The sequence below is a fragment of the Pezoporus occidentalis genome, unplaced genomic scaffold (assembly GCF_034315485.1).
Source record: "Pezoporus occidentalis ecotype Australia unplaced genomic scaffold, CSIRO_AGI_Poc_V1 ctg4, whole genome shotgun sequence".
NCBI classification, from domain to species: domain Eukaryota; kingdom Metazoa; phylum Chordata; class Aves; order Psittaciformes; family Psittacidae; genus Pezoporus; species Pezoporus occidentalis.
Window position 1 is genome coordinate 6,166,694 of NW_026915724.1, and position 17,415 is coordinate 6,184,108.

The following is a 17,415-nucleotide window of genomic DNA, read 5'->3' on the forward strand; positions in this document are numbered from 1 at the left end:
TATTAAGTGTACATGTAGAAAGCCAGAGAAGGGCAAGATAATCTTGAACAAAGTTTTGTCAACCTTTTATTAGGCCCAAGTATGCTTTATACATTGTATGTTAAATGAAGTAAGGCTTTTAAGCCTTAAGTAGGGCAGAGAGATCACAAAGGAAACCTGATCAATGGAAATGCTTATCATAAAAATACTAATAGCAGCAATGCACTCTTCACCTTCGATAACTGAAGTCACTGCCGGGCAGCAAAGTTGGACTGAAGCTGACTTCAGTTTCAGCATCTTTTCTCCACACAGAGAGATGTCTCTGTTACTGCAGGCACAGCTTCTTTTTGGAGCTGCAAGCTAAGAACAAAAGAGATGTTCTTAAGGCATAAAATGCTAAAAACTGGTCAAGTCCATAAAAGTGGGGGAAAAACCAAACAAAACCCAAACCAAAGATCAAAGTATCACCCCAAAAGGTGACCTCCGCAGCGGGGCCGGACGGGGCCGGACACACACACACACACACACACACACACACACCCCCCCACACACACCCACACCCACACACACACCCACACACACCCACACACCCACACCCACACACACCCACACACACCCACACACACACACACACACACACACACACACACACACACACACACACACACACACACACACACACACACACACACACACACACACACACACACACACACACACCTGCCTCCGCCCCTTCCCGCTCCGACCGGGGAGGGTGCTCAGGGTTAAGCCCAAACGGGCTGCCTCCGCCCCCCGGCGGGCTCCGCAGCCACTTGGTTGCCGATGGGACCAGAGGGGGTGAGCGCGGTCGCCTCGGAGCCGGCCAGCGGCGGGATGTCGCAGGGGCCGCCGGGCGCGGGGCGCCTCAACGACTTGCCCGACCACTCGCCGCGGGTGCGCAGCGCCGTCTCCGAGCTGCGGCGGCGGGCGGAGGCAGAGCCCGGCCAGCGCTGGCCGCAGCCCCTCAGCGACTCTTTTCTGGTGCGGTTCCTGCGCGCCCGGGACTTCCACTTTGACCAGGCCTGGAGGGTAAGGAGGGGAGCGAGGAACGGACTGGTGGCCGTCCGAGCGTCTGTGGGGGAGTCCCGCCAGACTCTGAGGGTGTGAAGGGGGCGGCCGCATCACCGTTCGCTTGCGGAGTCCCCGCGGCGGCTGTCAGCCAGCCAGCCGGGCACGGGCACGGGCACGGGCACGGGCACGGGCAGGGCCGCGGACCCAGCCCAGGGGGTCCCGTCCGCCAGCCCGCTGCCGGGCCTGGGACCCGCAGGCCCCCGGGCCTCGAAGCCCGCTGCCTCCGGGGGCCTCGCCTTTGTCCCGGGGGTACGGCGAGGCAGCGGTGGTGGGGGGCCGCGGGGATCGAGAAGTAGGAGTGTGTTATTGCTGCTAAGGGGAGAGTGGGGTGGATGAGCTGTGCTGCTTGGGTCGGGCAAGGCCAAGCAGGTAGTTTCAGGGTGTAACTAATTGCTTGTCACATTCAGCATGGCACCACCATGTAAATGTGTGGTGCCGTGGCTGGCTTTGTGCAGCCTTGATGAGGTAGCATAAAGGTTACGGTAAGTGGGGTACAGTTATATAAGGCAGAGGTTACAGTAAGTGTGGTAAGGTCAGGAAAATGATAACCGTTAGAGGACACCCTTACTGTGCTTACCAGGCTCCAGTTACTTGTTATTAGTAATGGTACTAGTTTCACTGCTTTTTATAATTGATCCAGTGTAAAGCTATGAGGAAAATCCACTCTTTTCTCCTGGAGTTTAGTCATTTGCAGAACTCCTTTCAGGCTTTGGTAAGTTTTCGTACTTCCCTGGCTGCTTGCTTGTGCAGCTTTTTGCTGTACAGACAGTGCGTGCCTATTTTTAATATCCAAAGGTACAAATTGTTACTATTTCTTTTTTTCACAGGAAGACTGACAACCACTAACGCTTCTGAGCAGAAAGTATTTTGAAATCTTCCCTAGGGCAAAAGCACTTACTCACTTATGCCACCTGGAAGCTGTGTTTCAGTGATATTCAGTGATGTTGATGACATAGCATTGCCCAACAGACCTCACTTTTTAGTTTATGACTTCTCTGTACTGTAGATTTTTTGAGTTTAGTACTCTAAGGATATATTGCAGAATTAGGGTAGCTATAAAAAAAAAAGAATGTGAGAAACTGAATTAAGCTCTTAATCATAAATAGATTTAAAACTATATTTTGTGTTCTTTTCGCTTGGCTCATGCAATTTGCATCATAGCTTTAAACCTCTCCTCAGTAGAAGAACTAGCAAGTCAATTGAGATTCCTTAGGATATTTATGGATTTTTTGCTTGAAGTTCATAACGTTTCTATCGGAGCTGTGCATTAGTACTTGTAGAACTATGTATTTTTTTCTTTCCCAACAAAAGATGTGTTGTTTTCCTATATTCCTTGGTTCCAAAAAATAGGTCTTAAGGAAGACAACATGCACTCCTAAATCCCACAACCCACATTGCAGTTGGTTGTTAGTGATAATGCTGTACACAGGACAGTAGCACTTTAGAATTTGGCCCATACTTTTCTGCACTTTCTTGTGATTAATTCTGAGATGTGTTGTAGGTAGGACTAATCTTTAAGAGCATGGAATCCAGGGTAAGTTTAGAGATGAAGTCTATGAAACAGCGAATTTCCTATGCTCTTCTGGAAAATCAGCCTTCTAGGACTGGGGACCTGGTCAGAAAAAAAATGAAGTCTTATTTAGAATCTCTTTAGAATTTCTGGGTCTCCACATGCTGCTAAGTTTCTACATTTCTTGTTTTGACCCTTCTATGAATTAAGAGATTCTGATGTTCAAAACCCATCCATGTTCAGTCTTCCCATCTAGAATTTCAGATCTCTAAATGCTGTCGCTACCTGTGCATGATCTTCCACATACCAGCTGAAACTGACTTCTAGGGTTCTTCTCTTATAGTATGGGAAGAAGAAAAGAAGCCCATTTTGTTTTGCTTTGGTTTGTTTTTTTTTGGCAGGTGGAGGAGTTAAAGGAATGTGTTTATCTGCAATTGGTATATTAAGGCAAATTTGTGCAAAAATCTGTGGTGATCATAAGATGTATATTAATCTAACCGAAGTCTGACCACATGCAGAGGTTCTGTTAATACTCCATCCCAGACAGGGCCCTCCTGCCATCAGCCCAGACAGTGGCTGCTCCCTCCCATCTTGGTTTGATGTTACCTCTCAGTTTGGAGTTCAGGGTGATAGTCTCTTTTTGGCCACTGGGCTCATGTGTGCTGCTGCATAGTGTTTGTAGAGCAGGCTAAAGGGATAAACGAGTTTCTGGCTCTCTCAGTGCTTATAAGCAAAGGTTGTCAAGCATCTTTTCTTAATGTGGGTTTAGACATAGCTGTAAGTAGGAATCAAGAATCTGCCAACTGACCACACTTTATACGTGCATTCCTGGTAAATATTTGACATAGATTTATCTGATTTTAGTTTCCTGACATTTGGAAATGCTTCAGAAAAGAATGATTGGTAGACTGTGGCAAGACAGTCAATTTTTGAATCTTTTATGATTAGTTGTTTGAACAGCAGTCTTTTACATTTTTCCAGTGGCAGTTCCAGACTTGCTTTTAAATACTGATGTACTTACACATGTCATGCTAGAAGCAAATTCACTACTGAAACAGGTAGCTGGAACTGAAGAACTTGAGCTGAAACTGTCTGTATTTTTAAAAGCCAATGATTATTAAATTAAATTCAGTAACAGACTGTTCTCAAGTTAGAAGAGAATTATTTTTCTTCAGTTTGAATCACAGGGAAGATTAAACTTCTGCCCACTGCTTTATCTTAGAAAGTGTCTGGAAATAACATTCATCAACCCAAACCACTTAAGTACAGGCTCCAGAAGAAGAGGTGAAATTAAGCAGATAGCTTCCATGAATGAATGTTATTATTAAAAAAGTATTAGGTCAGTCTACATGAAATGCTGGCAGAGCAATTCATCTGTAGAAAGTCCTTTGACAGAATATCACTAACTGTCAAACAACGCAACAAACCTCTAGTAGGTAAAAATGATTTTTTTGTTTGTCCTGTGAGATTTCTGGGCAATACTTACCTCCCTACCAAAATTAACACTCTGGAGGAATTAGTCATATTATTGCAGCATCTTCTGTGCCTTTGTAATCTCTGTTAGAGGTATGGATGAGATGCTAATGCTGAAGAAGTCTGCAGTCTGGATATAAATTCATATCTGAGCTGAAGCATGTTGTTTGCTCATTAATTTGTGCAGATATACCTAAGTATTCCATATGCTATAAACTGAGAAGCAGGGCCACGAATCTCCATTAATTACACTAAAGCAATGGCTTTATACGCCCCTTTTCTAATGTATGAGCTGTGTGTGTATGTTTGACTTCACTGTTATGATCAAAACCAGTCACTTGGATTCAGTAGTTATGTGAAATCTGGAGGGCTAGCGTCTTCTTTCCTCCATAAATCTTTTTGCCCAGTGTATTTTATTACGTCCTTGCATGATGTCTTACATGCAACTTTTGCATAATAGTGTGATTTTCAGTGACTTGGGGATACTGTAGTTTTGTACTTGAAATAGATTATACTCTGGGGAAAAGAATGAAACTTTTTAAATTCAGTAAAAATGCAACTTTGAAACTCTGTGCCAGGAGGTGTTTTCGTATACCACTTAAGACTTTTGTAAGCATCATTTTTATGGCACTCAAAACTATCTCAATATCTAGGATCCTTTTAAGAGTTGTGGTTGATATGAAGGTACTTTGTCTTTGCTCTGCATTTGACTTTTGTAGAAATCAAGACTTTCTAGTGTGTTGTACGGCAAATAAATTGCTTAGAATAACTATGCTGTACAAGAAGGATTGTTTTCCATAGTGCCGAACTTACAGCTGAGTCTCGGGCACTACCTCTGAGGATCATCATTCAAATATAAATACGAAGTTTGAATCAGTTATTTGGCTGGTCTTTGTCCATCAGTGCAGAGGGATTTCTCAAAAAGGACGTCTCTGGGCTTGAGTGTTGAGGAAACAAATCAGTCAACAAGTCTTCCCTTTGTGCTAAACCAAATGTCTCACCTTACACGTCTTCTCCCAGCTGGCAAAGAGGTGATGTGTGTGGAGTTGGGAAAGTTCTGTGTCTCAATAAAAATATTTTAAATTCTTTATCTATGTATACCAGATAAATTCTGTGTGTAGCTATATACACATATGTAAAGCATATGCACAAAGGTGTGTGTTCATGTGTGTGCATATATATGTTTATATTCTAAACTTGGAGCTGTTGTTTTCTCCTCCAAAGATTACCAATATAAAACATACTTTTCCTAAATGTTGTGTGCATTGGTACAACTGCTGACAAGAGTAGAGGCCTAATTCTGTCTAGTATCCTTGTTAATATGAATAAATAGTTATTAATCAATAAAAAAGTAGTTAATTTACATATAAAAAATACATTGGTTTCTGTAACAAGCACATTGTTTTCTCTTAAGTACTAAGTTCACTTTGTTTTGTAGCACATGAATCTTGAGTTAATTAGAAACTTATCATCTGTGATGTTCAGAAGTCTGGAACTGTCTCTTGCAAACCTCAGGAAAAAAATCCTAATTAATGCTTAACTCCAGACACTGGAGTTTTTCATCCAGCTTTCCCTATTAATCGAGTTACTGTGCATCTATTTTCAGATGCTGAGCAGATGCTAAGTAGGTTATTCAGTCTGTAAACACAGATAATTATACATTGAGATGTTTTCCCTGTGTTCTAAGTACATAAGCCACTTTTTATACTATGTGATGAATGCTCCTGTTTTTTCTGATATTAGTTTGCTGATCTCTATATCCAGACTGCTATAAATAATATTTGTTTTTCCTTGCTGTCTTTACTAAGAAAAAAACAAACCCATATCTTTTAAACATTTCACATGAATTTTAGTGTTTAAACAATGTTAAATTAGAATATTTCAAAATAAAGTAAAACTGTAAGTACCCACTGCTAGTTTTTTAATTCCATTATATGTTTAAGGATTACTCATGTGAGTAGCTGTGTGACATGAATATGTCCAGCTGCTGAGAAAGGGATTGTTTACATAAGTAAAAGTTTATAGAGTATGTCCCCAGATTAGCTGTAGATGCTGTGGAAGATTATCTAATGCCAACCTTTACTTCAGCTCTAATTGTTTCAGGTAGTTAGAATCGGTTTTCAAAATCTGGTAATTCGTTAGCACTTTGTGCCTTTCTGTCCAAGGGAAGGGTGTTTGGAGCTTAGTCATGTCATGTACCTAAAAGATGGGCCATTTGCCCACGTTATGGAAGGCATCAGTAGTATTCCAACGATGTATTTACTCCTTAATGGACTTGCCAGTTAGATAAATTATGTCTTCTGTAAGGATCGCGTGTCACAAGCTGCGATCGCTGTCTCCCAAGGTCCAGAACTTAAGTCCTTGTTCTTTCCAACTTGGAAAATGTAAATACTAATGAAAATAACTGCATTGGCAAAAAAGGATTATTTAGGGTATTGAATGAATGTATTATATTTATTCTCATCTTAGTGTTGGCAGGCAGCATTTCAAAGAGTTGTTTACAATATTTATGTGATTGTAAATTAGGTTCATTAAGTTGTGGTACAAGAGATTTTGGAAAAAAAAGTGAGAAATTACAAAGCTACAGATGTTTGTGTAGTGTTTGAGTGTGAGTTTGTATTTTGCTGTGGTTAAAGTGTTTGTATTGGAAAGACCAAGAAAAAAAATATGTTGACAGTGCTGTCTGGTTGGCACAAAGTGGTTGTAATTGCTCAAACAGTGCCCTTTGTAGAGAGTAAAACACTAACAGAGTGAGATAATCAGAGTACCTCTTCAGGGCTATCTTGCAATCATGGTGAATTTCTATTCCACAAATTAATCTACTTTCCCTACTTCACCCTCCTCCCTCCCATCCCACCCCAACCTTTTTTATTCATTTGTTTGAAGTTAGCCTAGACTAGAGCTGGTTTAATCCATTCAAAAGGCTTCTTGTAAAATTTTCCTAAAGGTTAAATGTTGCTTTCTACAGTATGGTTTATGATGAGGCTTTTATCAACTTTCTCATTGCCAAATCAGGTGGAATTGTAGCATGGGGGGGTGAACTTTCTAATTTTTGTACCTAAATATGCATTTATAGGCGCTATTCCATGAAAATACAGGTAATTTCTGATCAGTACACCATTTATTTGTAAGTAAATTCTACTGACAACTGTAATACCTTATAAATAATTTCCTCATGATAATTCATTTGAGACACCTTCAGAAGAATTTAAGACCTTCAGCTGAGCTGAAGAGCCTTACAATGAAGAAAAAGTATATGGTTTATGTAAAATTATATGAGAAACTACAAAGTAGAGGGAAGGTTAAGGAATACAACTAATTGTCTCATATAAGCATGCTGTGTGGTACAGGATGGTGAGTCTCAGGTCTCCCTGTAAGAGACTGTAGCTATGCATCAGTTTAGATGGTGCAGTGATGTTCCAAGGGGATGGATTCAGTATTCACAGAAGTTCGTTCTGACCTTTCTTTCTATCAAAATGATGAAGAAAATGATACTTGCATGGATACAAGAAATGTCTAATTTAAGGTTGTGTTCTATTAGTTGGAGCTGATAGTTCTTTTAATGTTTCTTTTGTGAAATACTGAAAAATCAATAAAAAATAATTTCTGTTAATATAAATTAACAGAAATAAAAGACTGTTGGCTGATGTTTTTATACTGTTGGTTGATGGTTTTATTGTGAAGACATTTAATTTGTAAAACTGTGATGAGGATCAGATTATGTTTCGCTGTTTATGAAATACAGAAACAATTACAAAGGCTAACCTGTGCATGCTACCTTTAAGATTTAAACCTATGTTTCAGTTTGTTGTGAAAAAAAGGTACTGAAAAATTCTGATTCCCTTGGCTCCTTTGACGGCCTTGGTTAAAAGTCTAAACTGTTGCTATTTAGGAAATTGTAATATAAAATCTAAATTACTTGCAATAACTACCCCTTTACCCTCCAAATTCCATTACAGAGATCTTAGCATGGGTGATAGAGCAGAGGCAGAATTTAGTTGGTGAATTGAGAGGAAGCCTTTTAGAAAATAATTTTGTATAGCTTCCCACTTACCTGTGCAAAATATCTTCAACAAATTTTTGTTGCAGGGCATAGCAGTTACTTTCCTTCACCGCCACTTAATAATAAGAAACAGTAATTAGACTTGGGAATTAAAACTACTGCTTCACCAACTTAATTTTTTATGATCCATCTTTAAGATGACTTTTCACAGTATCACCTGTAATTCTTCTACACAGATGTTACCTCAGAAAGTAACACCTATGGTGGACTCTTCCTTAGAGTTAGGCCATTGGCCTTCAACACACAGCTCTTTCTGTGCCTTAGGCGTACTGTTGCTGCCTTCCAGTCTTAGAAGCCAGGGTGATCATGTCCTCTATAAAGGGCAGGATCTCTGCTTTAGCAAAATAGATTCTTGTATTTCTACTCTGCGGGAGGCAGATTTCTTAATGGGTAATGGACCTACCACATTGTTATACTCTGCCAGTTCAGGGGGCTAAGAGAGACCTTGAAAAAATTCTTTGGATATGCTGATGATCATACCTGTTTTAATAGTAAACTAAAATTATTTATGACTCTGTGTGTGTGTACAAAATGGGCCCATACTTTATGGGAGGGGAGGAATGGGTGGGTGAAAGAGAATATTCCTGTGTAAAATTTTACATGTCTAAATTAAAAACTGGCGAATGAATCTGATGCAGTATCAAACTGCATAACTCTAAAGGTAACCTGAGTAAGAAAACTGTTTTTCATGTGTATTTTACATGGAAACTACAGGCTTTTTCTATATTTTCCAGTTTTCTGACACAAAATGACAACTGCTGTACATTAGCAGTTTGACAGGGTTCTATATTCATCATAAGGACTTAACTCATTTGATCCAGTACAGCAACCTTAGTAATTTGCTTAAAATATACAATGAAATTACAGCCAATTTAATGAATTAAACCTGAATGCAACCACGTGTAGAAAGCGTTTTTTAACTGTGCTGTTCATATAACACCTGATGCTTTTTTGACATCCACATTTATTTTTTCTAGTTACTGAAGAATTACCAGAAGTGGAGAATTGAATGCCCAGAAATAAGTGCAGATTTACGACCATCTTCTGTTCTTGGACTCTTACTTGCTGGCTATCACGGAGTCCTGAGATCAAGGGACCCCCATGGAAGCAAAGTTGTAATATACAGAATTGGTGAGTGACAAAATTGTTTGAACCTGTTTCACACCTGGCTCTGGCACTGATGTTTTTGGTTTATTTCATGGTTTGGGGATTTTGGGGTTGATTTTTTTGTGTTGTTTTTTTTTGTTTGTTTGTTTTGTTTTTTTTTATTGTCACAATTTCAGCAGTACAATCTTGGTAGAGTTACTGTACTGAAGAAAAATTGCCTGAATTGATTGGATTGATGATCTGTTGTTTCTGCTAGCATAACTCTTACTGAATTAAGCTGTTCTTGTCAAAGCTTTGTACTGGAGGCTACAGCCATAGGTAGAACATACTGCATTAGGTGGCATCTACAAGCATCTTCCATTAGGTAGTACCATCTACAGAAAGCGTGTAGAAGACGAATGACAGAGCAGGCACAGAAAATAACTTCTGCACTGGCAAATTGTTTTATTTCAGGAGCTTTGATATTACTAGTTACTTTTTGTTACTGAGAAGCACATTAGAAGTAGTAGCAAGGGAAAGTACAGGTGTATGCAGTATTCTTGTGGTAATGCAAAATCTATCTACTCTTCAGGACAATGGGATCCCAAGTTATTTACAGCATACGATGTGTTTCGTGTAAGTCTCATCACATCTGAACTCATTGTAAAGGAGACTGAGACTCAGCGGAATGGAGTCAAGGCTATATTTGATCTTCAAGGGTGGAAATTTGCTCATGCATTTCAGATCAGTCCAGCAGTGGCCAAGAAAATTGCTGCTGTTCTCACAGTAAGTATAACATACTGCTTTACACTGCTTCATTGCTGTAACTCCCAGTTTTTCATCGGTTTTAAGCTATAGTAAATTTTCCTTCTGTAGACTTTTTTAGAGTCTATGCAGCTTAAAAGAACAAAATCTTAAATCCATTAAAAGTCATAGGTTGTGCTTGATTTGACATAAAGTATGTTCTTGCATAGCAGTAAATGCCCTTTAACCTCTGATGTTTTGTAAGAACTCCACCTACCTGTTAACAAGACAAGAATTTAATGAGTGTAAGAGCAGATGAAGCCCAGTTTTGGAAGGGCCTGTATTTTTCATTTTTTTTCCCCTGAGACTCAGAGCATGTACTGAGTTAAAAACAGATAGTACTAACCTGTTACCAGTATGGATGATGCTATGTGATCTTCATCTGCTACCAACAGAATGTATGTTTATGTTCTGTTTGCTTTTTGCCTCCCCCCCACCCCTGAGCATTTTTTTTGTCCAACTCACTGCTAATTCATCTGTTTTTCACAAAACTTGCAGGGACTTTACTGCCTTTAAGACTTGTTCTTTTCTGACAAATTTGTTAGAACTTTGCCAATGGATATGAGAGGAAATAAAAAAGGAATGCAGGAAAAAAAGAAGGGGACAGAGAAGTGACAGACAAGCTACAATGTAGTCCTATTTTCCTTCTGAAATTAGGTTGAAAGTCAGTGATAAAAAATCTGTTAGCCTGCAACATGGAAATGAGCCAGGGAAATAATCTCTTGCTCTGATTTGGAACAGTTCATATCTGAGGTTCAGTTAAAGCTTAGTCATTGACCTAGTATCATTGTAACTTCAACTGTTCATTCTTTTTGTTACCTTCTGTGAAACTTCTGTGAAACTAGCATATATTCCCAACTTTCCACATCTGGAATAAGAACTCTTGATGTTCATACTGTCCTGGGCCAGATCTCATGAGAACTGGACTAGTAAAAGTGTTTCAGTTGATTTCTGAGGTAGTAAAAAAATTGCTAGTAACTTTTTAAACCTTGTAATATAGCAGAAAGGAGGTAGAACAGGATTTGCAATTACATCTAAAGGCTTCAATCCATTACCTCAAAGCAGGAAATTCTTCGAATGTCATGTTTCCATCATGACCTATTTCAGATCTGTTGCATGTTTTTTAAGCTTCTAGATTTTTATTATAGGCATTCAAAAAACAGGTGGAAAACATTTGTGTGTTTCCAGTGTTCTTTTCTAAGAAGAGAAACAAGTTTAACTTACTTGTTTTCAGGTTCCTTTCATCACTTTAACTGGGTTCATATATTTCACCCAGAGATTTTCATAGTGTTGTTCAATATACTTATAAGTAAAAAGTAATCTTAGTTTCGACCCATTTTTTTACTTTAGAAATGTGTCTTGCAAATTACTACCCTGTAGGAAGAAACAGAAGTTAATAGAAAGGAAATACATACTAAGAAATGGGAAGTGTAGTCAGATTAGTAAGTGACATCATCTTGAAAAATCTGTTACCCCAGGCAAAACCAAGTTGTTTTGTGAAAAACATGACAGTAGACTTTAAGTATATGATAGCACATAATTGCATGCAGTAAACCTATAATCTGATAGTTTTAAGGTCTTTATCATACATTAAATTGTAAAAGGATTTGCACTTAAGAAAGGTGTGGGGTTTGGTTTGGTTTTTTTTTATCCATAAAAGAGTGAATGAAATAATTCTAGAAGAGCAGCTGTACTAATAGGGAGAAAATGTTTGTGAGAAGTACCATTTTTAAAAGCAGAAAACTTATGGTTGCAGGGGTAGTAGCAGGTGAGGTATGAATGGAAGCTATACATTCCCTATTGCATAATTCTGTCTTTCAGCACTGCTGTATTTTCTTTTAAATTTCAAAGGTATGGAACTTCTAAATGAATTGTGAATGCAAATAGAAAGCTGAACTACTGGCTTGCGCAAATACCCAGTAATTTCAAGGCTTGTCTCTAAATTATAATTTATTTAACTTAACTTAGTAGCTTTAATACTTACATACTATCCTTCAGGCTGTAAATTGCCAATGAAAGCACATGGGATGATAGGTTTTTTTTGTAAATTAGCAGCAGAATCTCTTGTGAAGAATTGTACCTCTGAGGAAAGGCTGAGCACAAGCTTTATGTACATTACTTATGTATAATTTGGTGAGGGTTTTCTTGTTTATTTTTCTGGTTTGTTAGTTGTTTTTTTTAATAGTCAGTCTCTCTGTTTTGTTTGGGTTTCCCTCCCTTTTCCCTCTTCTAATGGGAAGAACATATTGATGTGATTGATGTGATTTTTCTAAGTGTTATTGAGGCATTGTAAATTAAGAACACTCCAAAGTGCAGGAATTGGTAAGGTCAGGAGGAATGTTCTAACTTATGGACTACGTAGTTTTCAAAGACTGTCCTTAACAATAGAATCTTTTCAAAATTTTCTTTTTTCTTATACCATTTTTCATGTATGTTGACAGGATTCCTTTCCACTAAAAGTTCGGGGTATCCACTTGATAAATGAGCCTTTATTCTTCCACCCAGTCTTCGCTCTAATTAAGCCTTTTCTCACTGAAAAAATAAAGGAACGGGTGAGTGCACACAAATACTTCTTTCTGCCACAAAACCCTTACGTGACGATCTGTAGCACTTCCCTTAGGATCTGGTACTCCTGAGCACTGAAAAGCATAAATTATTTTTGTGTGGTAGTGCCATGCAGGACTCCAGAATTTAATTGTTAAAGCATTTGCAGTTATCAGTGATGTGAGAGTTGCAAGCAGTTGCTGTTATCACCACTCTGAAGAGAAAAACTGCTGTGGCACAGAGAGGTTAAATAATTTGCTTAAGGCCACACAGCAGTTCTTCTGCAGAACTAGGAAGAAATAGGTCCTGGATTTCCCAGCACTGTGCCTATAAATGACAGTGAGAAATTGTCATTAAAAAGTGATGTTATGCTCCAAGTAGTGCAGGATTTGTAGAAGACAATTTTTGAGTTCTGAAAGACCTGCAGAGGCATTTATGCATCAAAAATCAGTCAGGCTTAATTAAGTTCAGGGTTTTTTCCAAATAGCTCCTTAGTTGTTTTAAGTGTTTTTTCAATTTTAAATCTGAAAACCTGTTTGTATGTGGATGCAAAAGCATGTCAAGAACTCTGGTTTATTGTAGCATAGGAAGAATATTGGAGACTTCAGCTGACACAAAAGTACTGTGCAATGTTAACAGCAGACTAAGGTACAAAGTAAGCAGCCAAAACCTATTGCTGTTCCCACTCTGAAGCCTCCTTATCTCAGCACAAGGATTTTGTGCATTTGCAGTAGCTATGACACTCGGGGACAGTAGAGCCATGTTTTTTCTTGTCACTGTTAGCATTTGTTTGCCAGCCCCCTTTTCCTAGCACGAGTGTTTTGTTATGGGAGCCTTGTGCAGTCCCTCACTCGCAAAAGAGGATAAGAAAATGAAGTATGTTGCAGTAGCCTAAAGCCATGGCCCTTCATCTCTTACATTACTACCTGTGAAAAAAGCCCATGTCATTTGATCCAGCTCAGAATATCTCAGGATAGAACTCAAAAAGCAGAAGGGAGGGCAGATGGACAGTAAAGGTGTAAAAGAAAACAAACCAGATATCCTAGTTCATCGAATGGAACAGAAGCAGATTGGCTTGTCTCCAGGCTGAGTTACAGGTAGGATCTCAAAACAAACCTCTAAGGGCCAGTTCCCCATACCTTAATAGGAGTAATTACTATTCACTCTATCTTAATTCCTGATGGGCAAGTGTTAGATAAAAGACAGACAGCTACCTTTTGAGTATTTTGCAGTTTTTTTGTAATAATAATTGCAGAGAATTCTTGTCATGTATTAATAAAAGGCCTATAAAAGTGTCTGATTGAAAGTAAGAAATAAGGCTTCAAAGTAGCTGCAATAAAGCAAGAAGAACCAAAACTATGGTGTTAGAAGGGTTAAAAAAGAGGCGTAGTCCAGTATCTAATTGCAGTTGGACCTGAAATGTAAGAACCAAGGTATCCATTCTTTTGAATCTCCTCCTTGGCTGCGTGAACCTACATACATACTGCATAATGCTGTTTTTAAATACATGTGGCAGAAACAGATAGTAATGGCCAGGAGCCAAGCTGTTTTTTCTTGGAAATGACAGAAAACCAAATGCATGATAGCTATAATGATAAGACCAAGTACCGGTCTTCCCATGGTTTAGCTCACTTTAGCTGTTCAATGTTGCTGAACCAGTCGGGAACAAGTGTGTAGTTTGTTTCAGCTCCTGTGCTTGCAGCTGCATAAAATGCAGTTCTTGGGTTGCAGTCTATGCTTCACCAAGCTGCAGATACTGAGCACACAGTTTGAGCACCCATGGGAAACTCGCTTACATGGTAGTTTCTCCTTCATTTAAGGAGCTCATTATGAAGAAGTCGACTTGTCAAACTGAGCTTCAGCTCTTGCACTGAGTTTCTTTGCTGCCTGTTTTCACTCTGTAATCTAGCATTCATACCCAAGTAAATGCTTTTTGTATTTTTTGGTAGGTGTATATGCATGGAAATAACTACATGCAGAGTCTGACCGAACACTTCCCCGTCAGCATTCTCCCACAGGAGTATGGTGGGGAGGAAGTCTCCTTTGAAGAGCTGGCCAAGGAATGGACTGACTTTATAGTGGCATCTGCAGATTATCTTCAGAGCATTTCTCTGTTTGCCCACGAATAACCTTACTACAGTATTATTTCAATTACTGAACACTGGAAATAAGTTTAGTACAAAATCTTTCATGTAAACTTGAAATTAATGTAAATGAAACCAGAATGTCTTTGCAGGGCACTGAGTACTATACTGACTGCACTTTTTATACTAACTGGAGTCTATCAGTATGTACATCTGAAGGAATTAATGGATTCTACATATTTACAGTACTGTTTGTGATTATTAACTTGTGTGCCAAAAAGCTCAATAGTGTGTTGGATATCAGAAATTGATAACTGCTCCTATTAAGTCTTTGGAGACAACTGATCTGTAATAATTCAATCAAGAACCTTATGCTTAGCTCTTCTGTCTTGGCTTGTCAAGACAACAGGTTACAAGAAAGAACAGAATGTGAATGGGGTAGATAAGCTTGTTGGGAAAGTATGACTGTGGGGCTAATTTACAATAACTGAAACGAGGCTGCTTTTTTGATTGATTCTCAGGGAAAAGGACTATTTTGTTATTGTCAAATTAACAATTACTCAGCAATAGTGAGACATTTGCTTTAATCTTTGCTGCTTGTGCAGCTTCCCTTAATTAATCTTCCAGTTTTATAGAGGAAGAAAGGGAAAACACCGTGTACCTATTCTTCAAAGAACAGTATGAATCAGGAGGAGGAACTGGTAAGAGAGTCAAAACAACCTTGAAAATTCTGATTTTCTTTCTTCAAAGAGATAATGTCTGTGGAAAAACTATAAAGAACTCAGATTATGATCACCTTTAATTCCTACTGTAAAGCACAGCAGAGGTCAAGGGTTTTTAGCTGTTTGCAGTAGCTGTTTGTTCTGCAGGGTAAAGTAGGTTATCCTTTGTGGATATGAACTTCAGAAGTATCTGTTTTATGGTTTAAGGGTACTGTTAGGTCACTTTGGACTTCAGCGCCAGAGATGCTGGGTACCTTAATTTTGTTTTCAGAAAAGTAATTGGCAACTCAACATTTAATGTCTTCTGTTAGGCACTGGAAGAAATTATTTTTAATTTTAATTTATTTCTGTAGGGGTAAAGAAAAAAATCTGTCTATACTTACTGAAAACATTTTTTAAGGGCTGTTATTCAGATATGAACCATATCTGTGTAAAAGCTATCGCTCACATTATATAGCAGTATCATCCTGCAACCCCCAGTATTTAATAATCTAAAAAATTATTTTTCTTTTCATTCAGCATTTTGTTAAAATCTCTGTCAGTGTTCCTAGAGTTTGTTTACAGTTTTTAACTCTGTTTTGAAATAAGCTAGGGGTTCTTTGCAGGAGCACTGTGTATTTAAACATTCCATACAAATCTTCATGTAAATGAATCTAGAACAAATCTCTGGTTTGTAGATAGCTCGAAATGCTAACTTCAGTTATTTTGGAATCTTCATGGTACATTGGGATGCTGTATTAATATATGCTTGGGGAAAGAAATTAGGGGAAATTGTATTAAATCAGAAATATTGTCTATTAGATTATCATTAATACTTCAAAGCTATTGGAAGCTGTTCTTTCTTAGCAAGAGGAACATCTGTGAAAGGCCCACAGAATACTTGTTGGTTCTGTTTTCTTTTGCTGTGGTAGGGTCAATGCCAGACGCAAAACTATTCCAAAACTGAGGAAGACTTTTTAATAATTTTTTTCTTCCAGATCCCTCATTTACTCAAATGCATTTTTCATTCTCTTTCAGGAAATATTTGGTATGGAGCCTAAATTTAAAGAAACATTTTTCAGATATGTTTTTATATTACCATATACTTCATATATCTTTTTCTCAGATGGAACTATTTTGTGATAAAAAAGCTCCTTAAATAGAGGAGTTCAGTGAAGTGCTAATTCTTCTTTATAAGAAAATAAGCTAAGTAGTCAGGCATCTGGCAGTTCTTCAGGTGTGTAAGTCAAGTCTGAAGGCATTTACAAACTAGGGAACTGAAGCTATTGTCTTAATTTTATGTTCCTGCAATTTTAATCTTTGAATCGAAACCACATAAAGGAACAAACCGTGTTTCAGTGAACAGGAAGATTTAAACTTTCCCTATGCAACCAGTCTCTAACCGTTTTGCTGGTTTATGTAGCAGAGATTCATTTGATTGCATATGTATATGCACATGTATATGCACATATACAAAATGTAGCTGCGTTTTTGAAATCTTCCTTTGGACTGCACCAGTTCTGTGAATATAAAGTCCTAAATATCTTCAGATAACACCTTGAATCTGTTACTAAATGGTAACACATTTGCATAACACAACAGTTAGAGCATGGAGTGCAGTTACTTTTTCATGCACAGTTAATTATTTGTTAATGTTTACATGTTACATGGGCTGTAGGAACTCTCAATTGCGGTTGCTGTTAATAGTAAGGACACAATAAAATGAGAACATTTGCGTGATGACTGGAAGAGGTGTCTGTATGATGGGGGGTGTCTGGCAGCTTTGAGCTGCAGAGTCAACAAAAGAAAAATAAAAATCTCTAGGTGCATTATTATTTAAGAATATAAGGGGTGCCTCTAAAAACAGACATTTGCTGTTAGATGATGCAAATAATTCACTACTGACCATAAGCACAATGTAAGGCTCAATGTTTTTATAATTTTTAACGTATTAGCACCATTATATTAATAAACCTCTTCTAGTTGAACCATACTGGTCTGTCACTGGTTAATGATGCAGCAACTACTTCGTCGCAGCACTGAGGGGGGACCTCAGCAAAG

The 17,415-nt window shown here is 38.4% G+C and overlaps 1 protein-coding gene across 1 annotated transcript; it reads left to right on the plus strand.

Annotated features, from left to right (window-relative positions):
* Nucleotides 1–699: 699 nt before the first annotated feature.
* TTPA (alpha tocopherol transfer protein) lies at nt 700–17,345 on the plus strand. The gene is made up of 5 exons (XM_062633300.1): nt 700–1,047; nt 9,113–9,266; nt 9,814–10,007; nt 12,467–12,577; nt 14,519–17,345. The coding sequence occupies exons 1-5, from the start codon at nt 802–804 to the stop codon at nt 14,696–14,698; spliced, it is 885 nt and encodes a 294-aa protein (XP_062489284.1). The 5' UTR covers nt 700–801; the 3' UTR covers nt 14,699–17,345.
* The last annotated feature ends 70 nt before the right edge of the window (nt 17,346–17,415 follow it).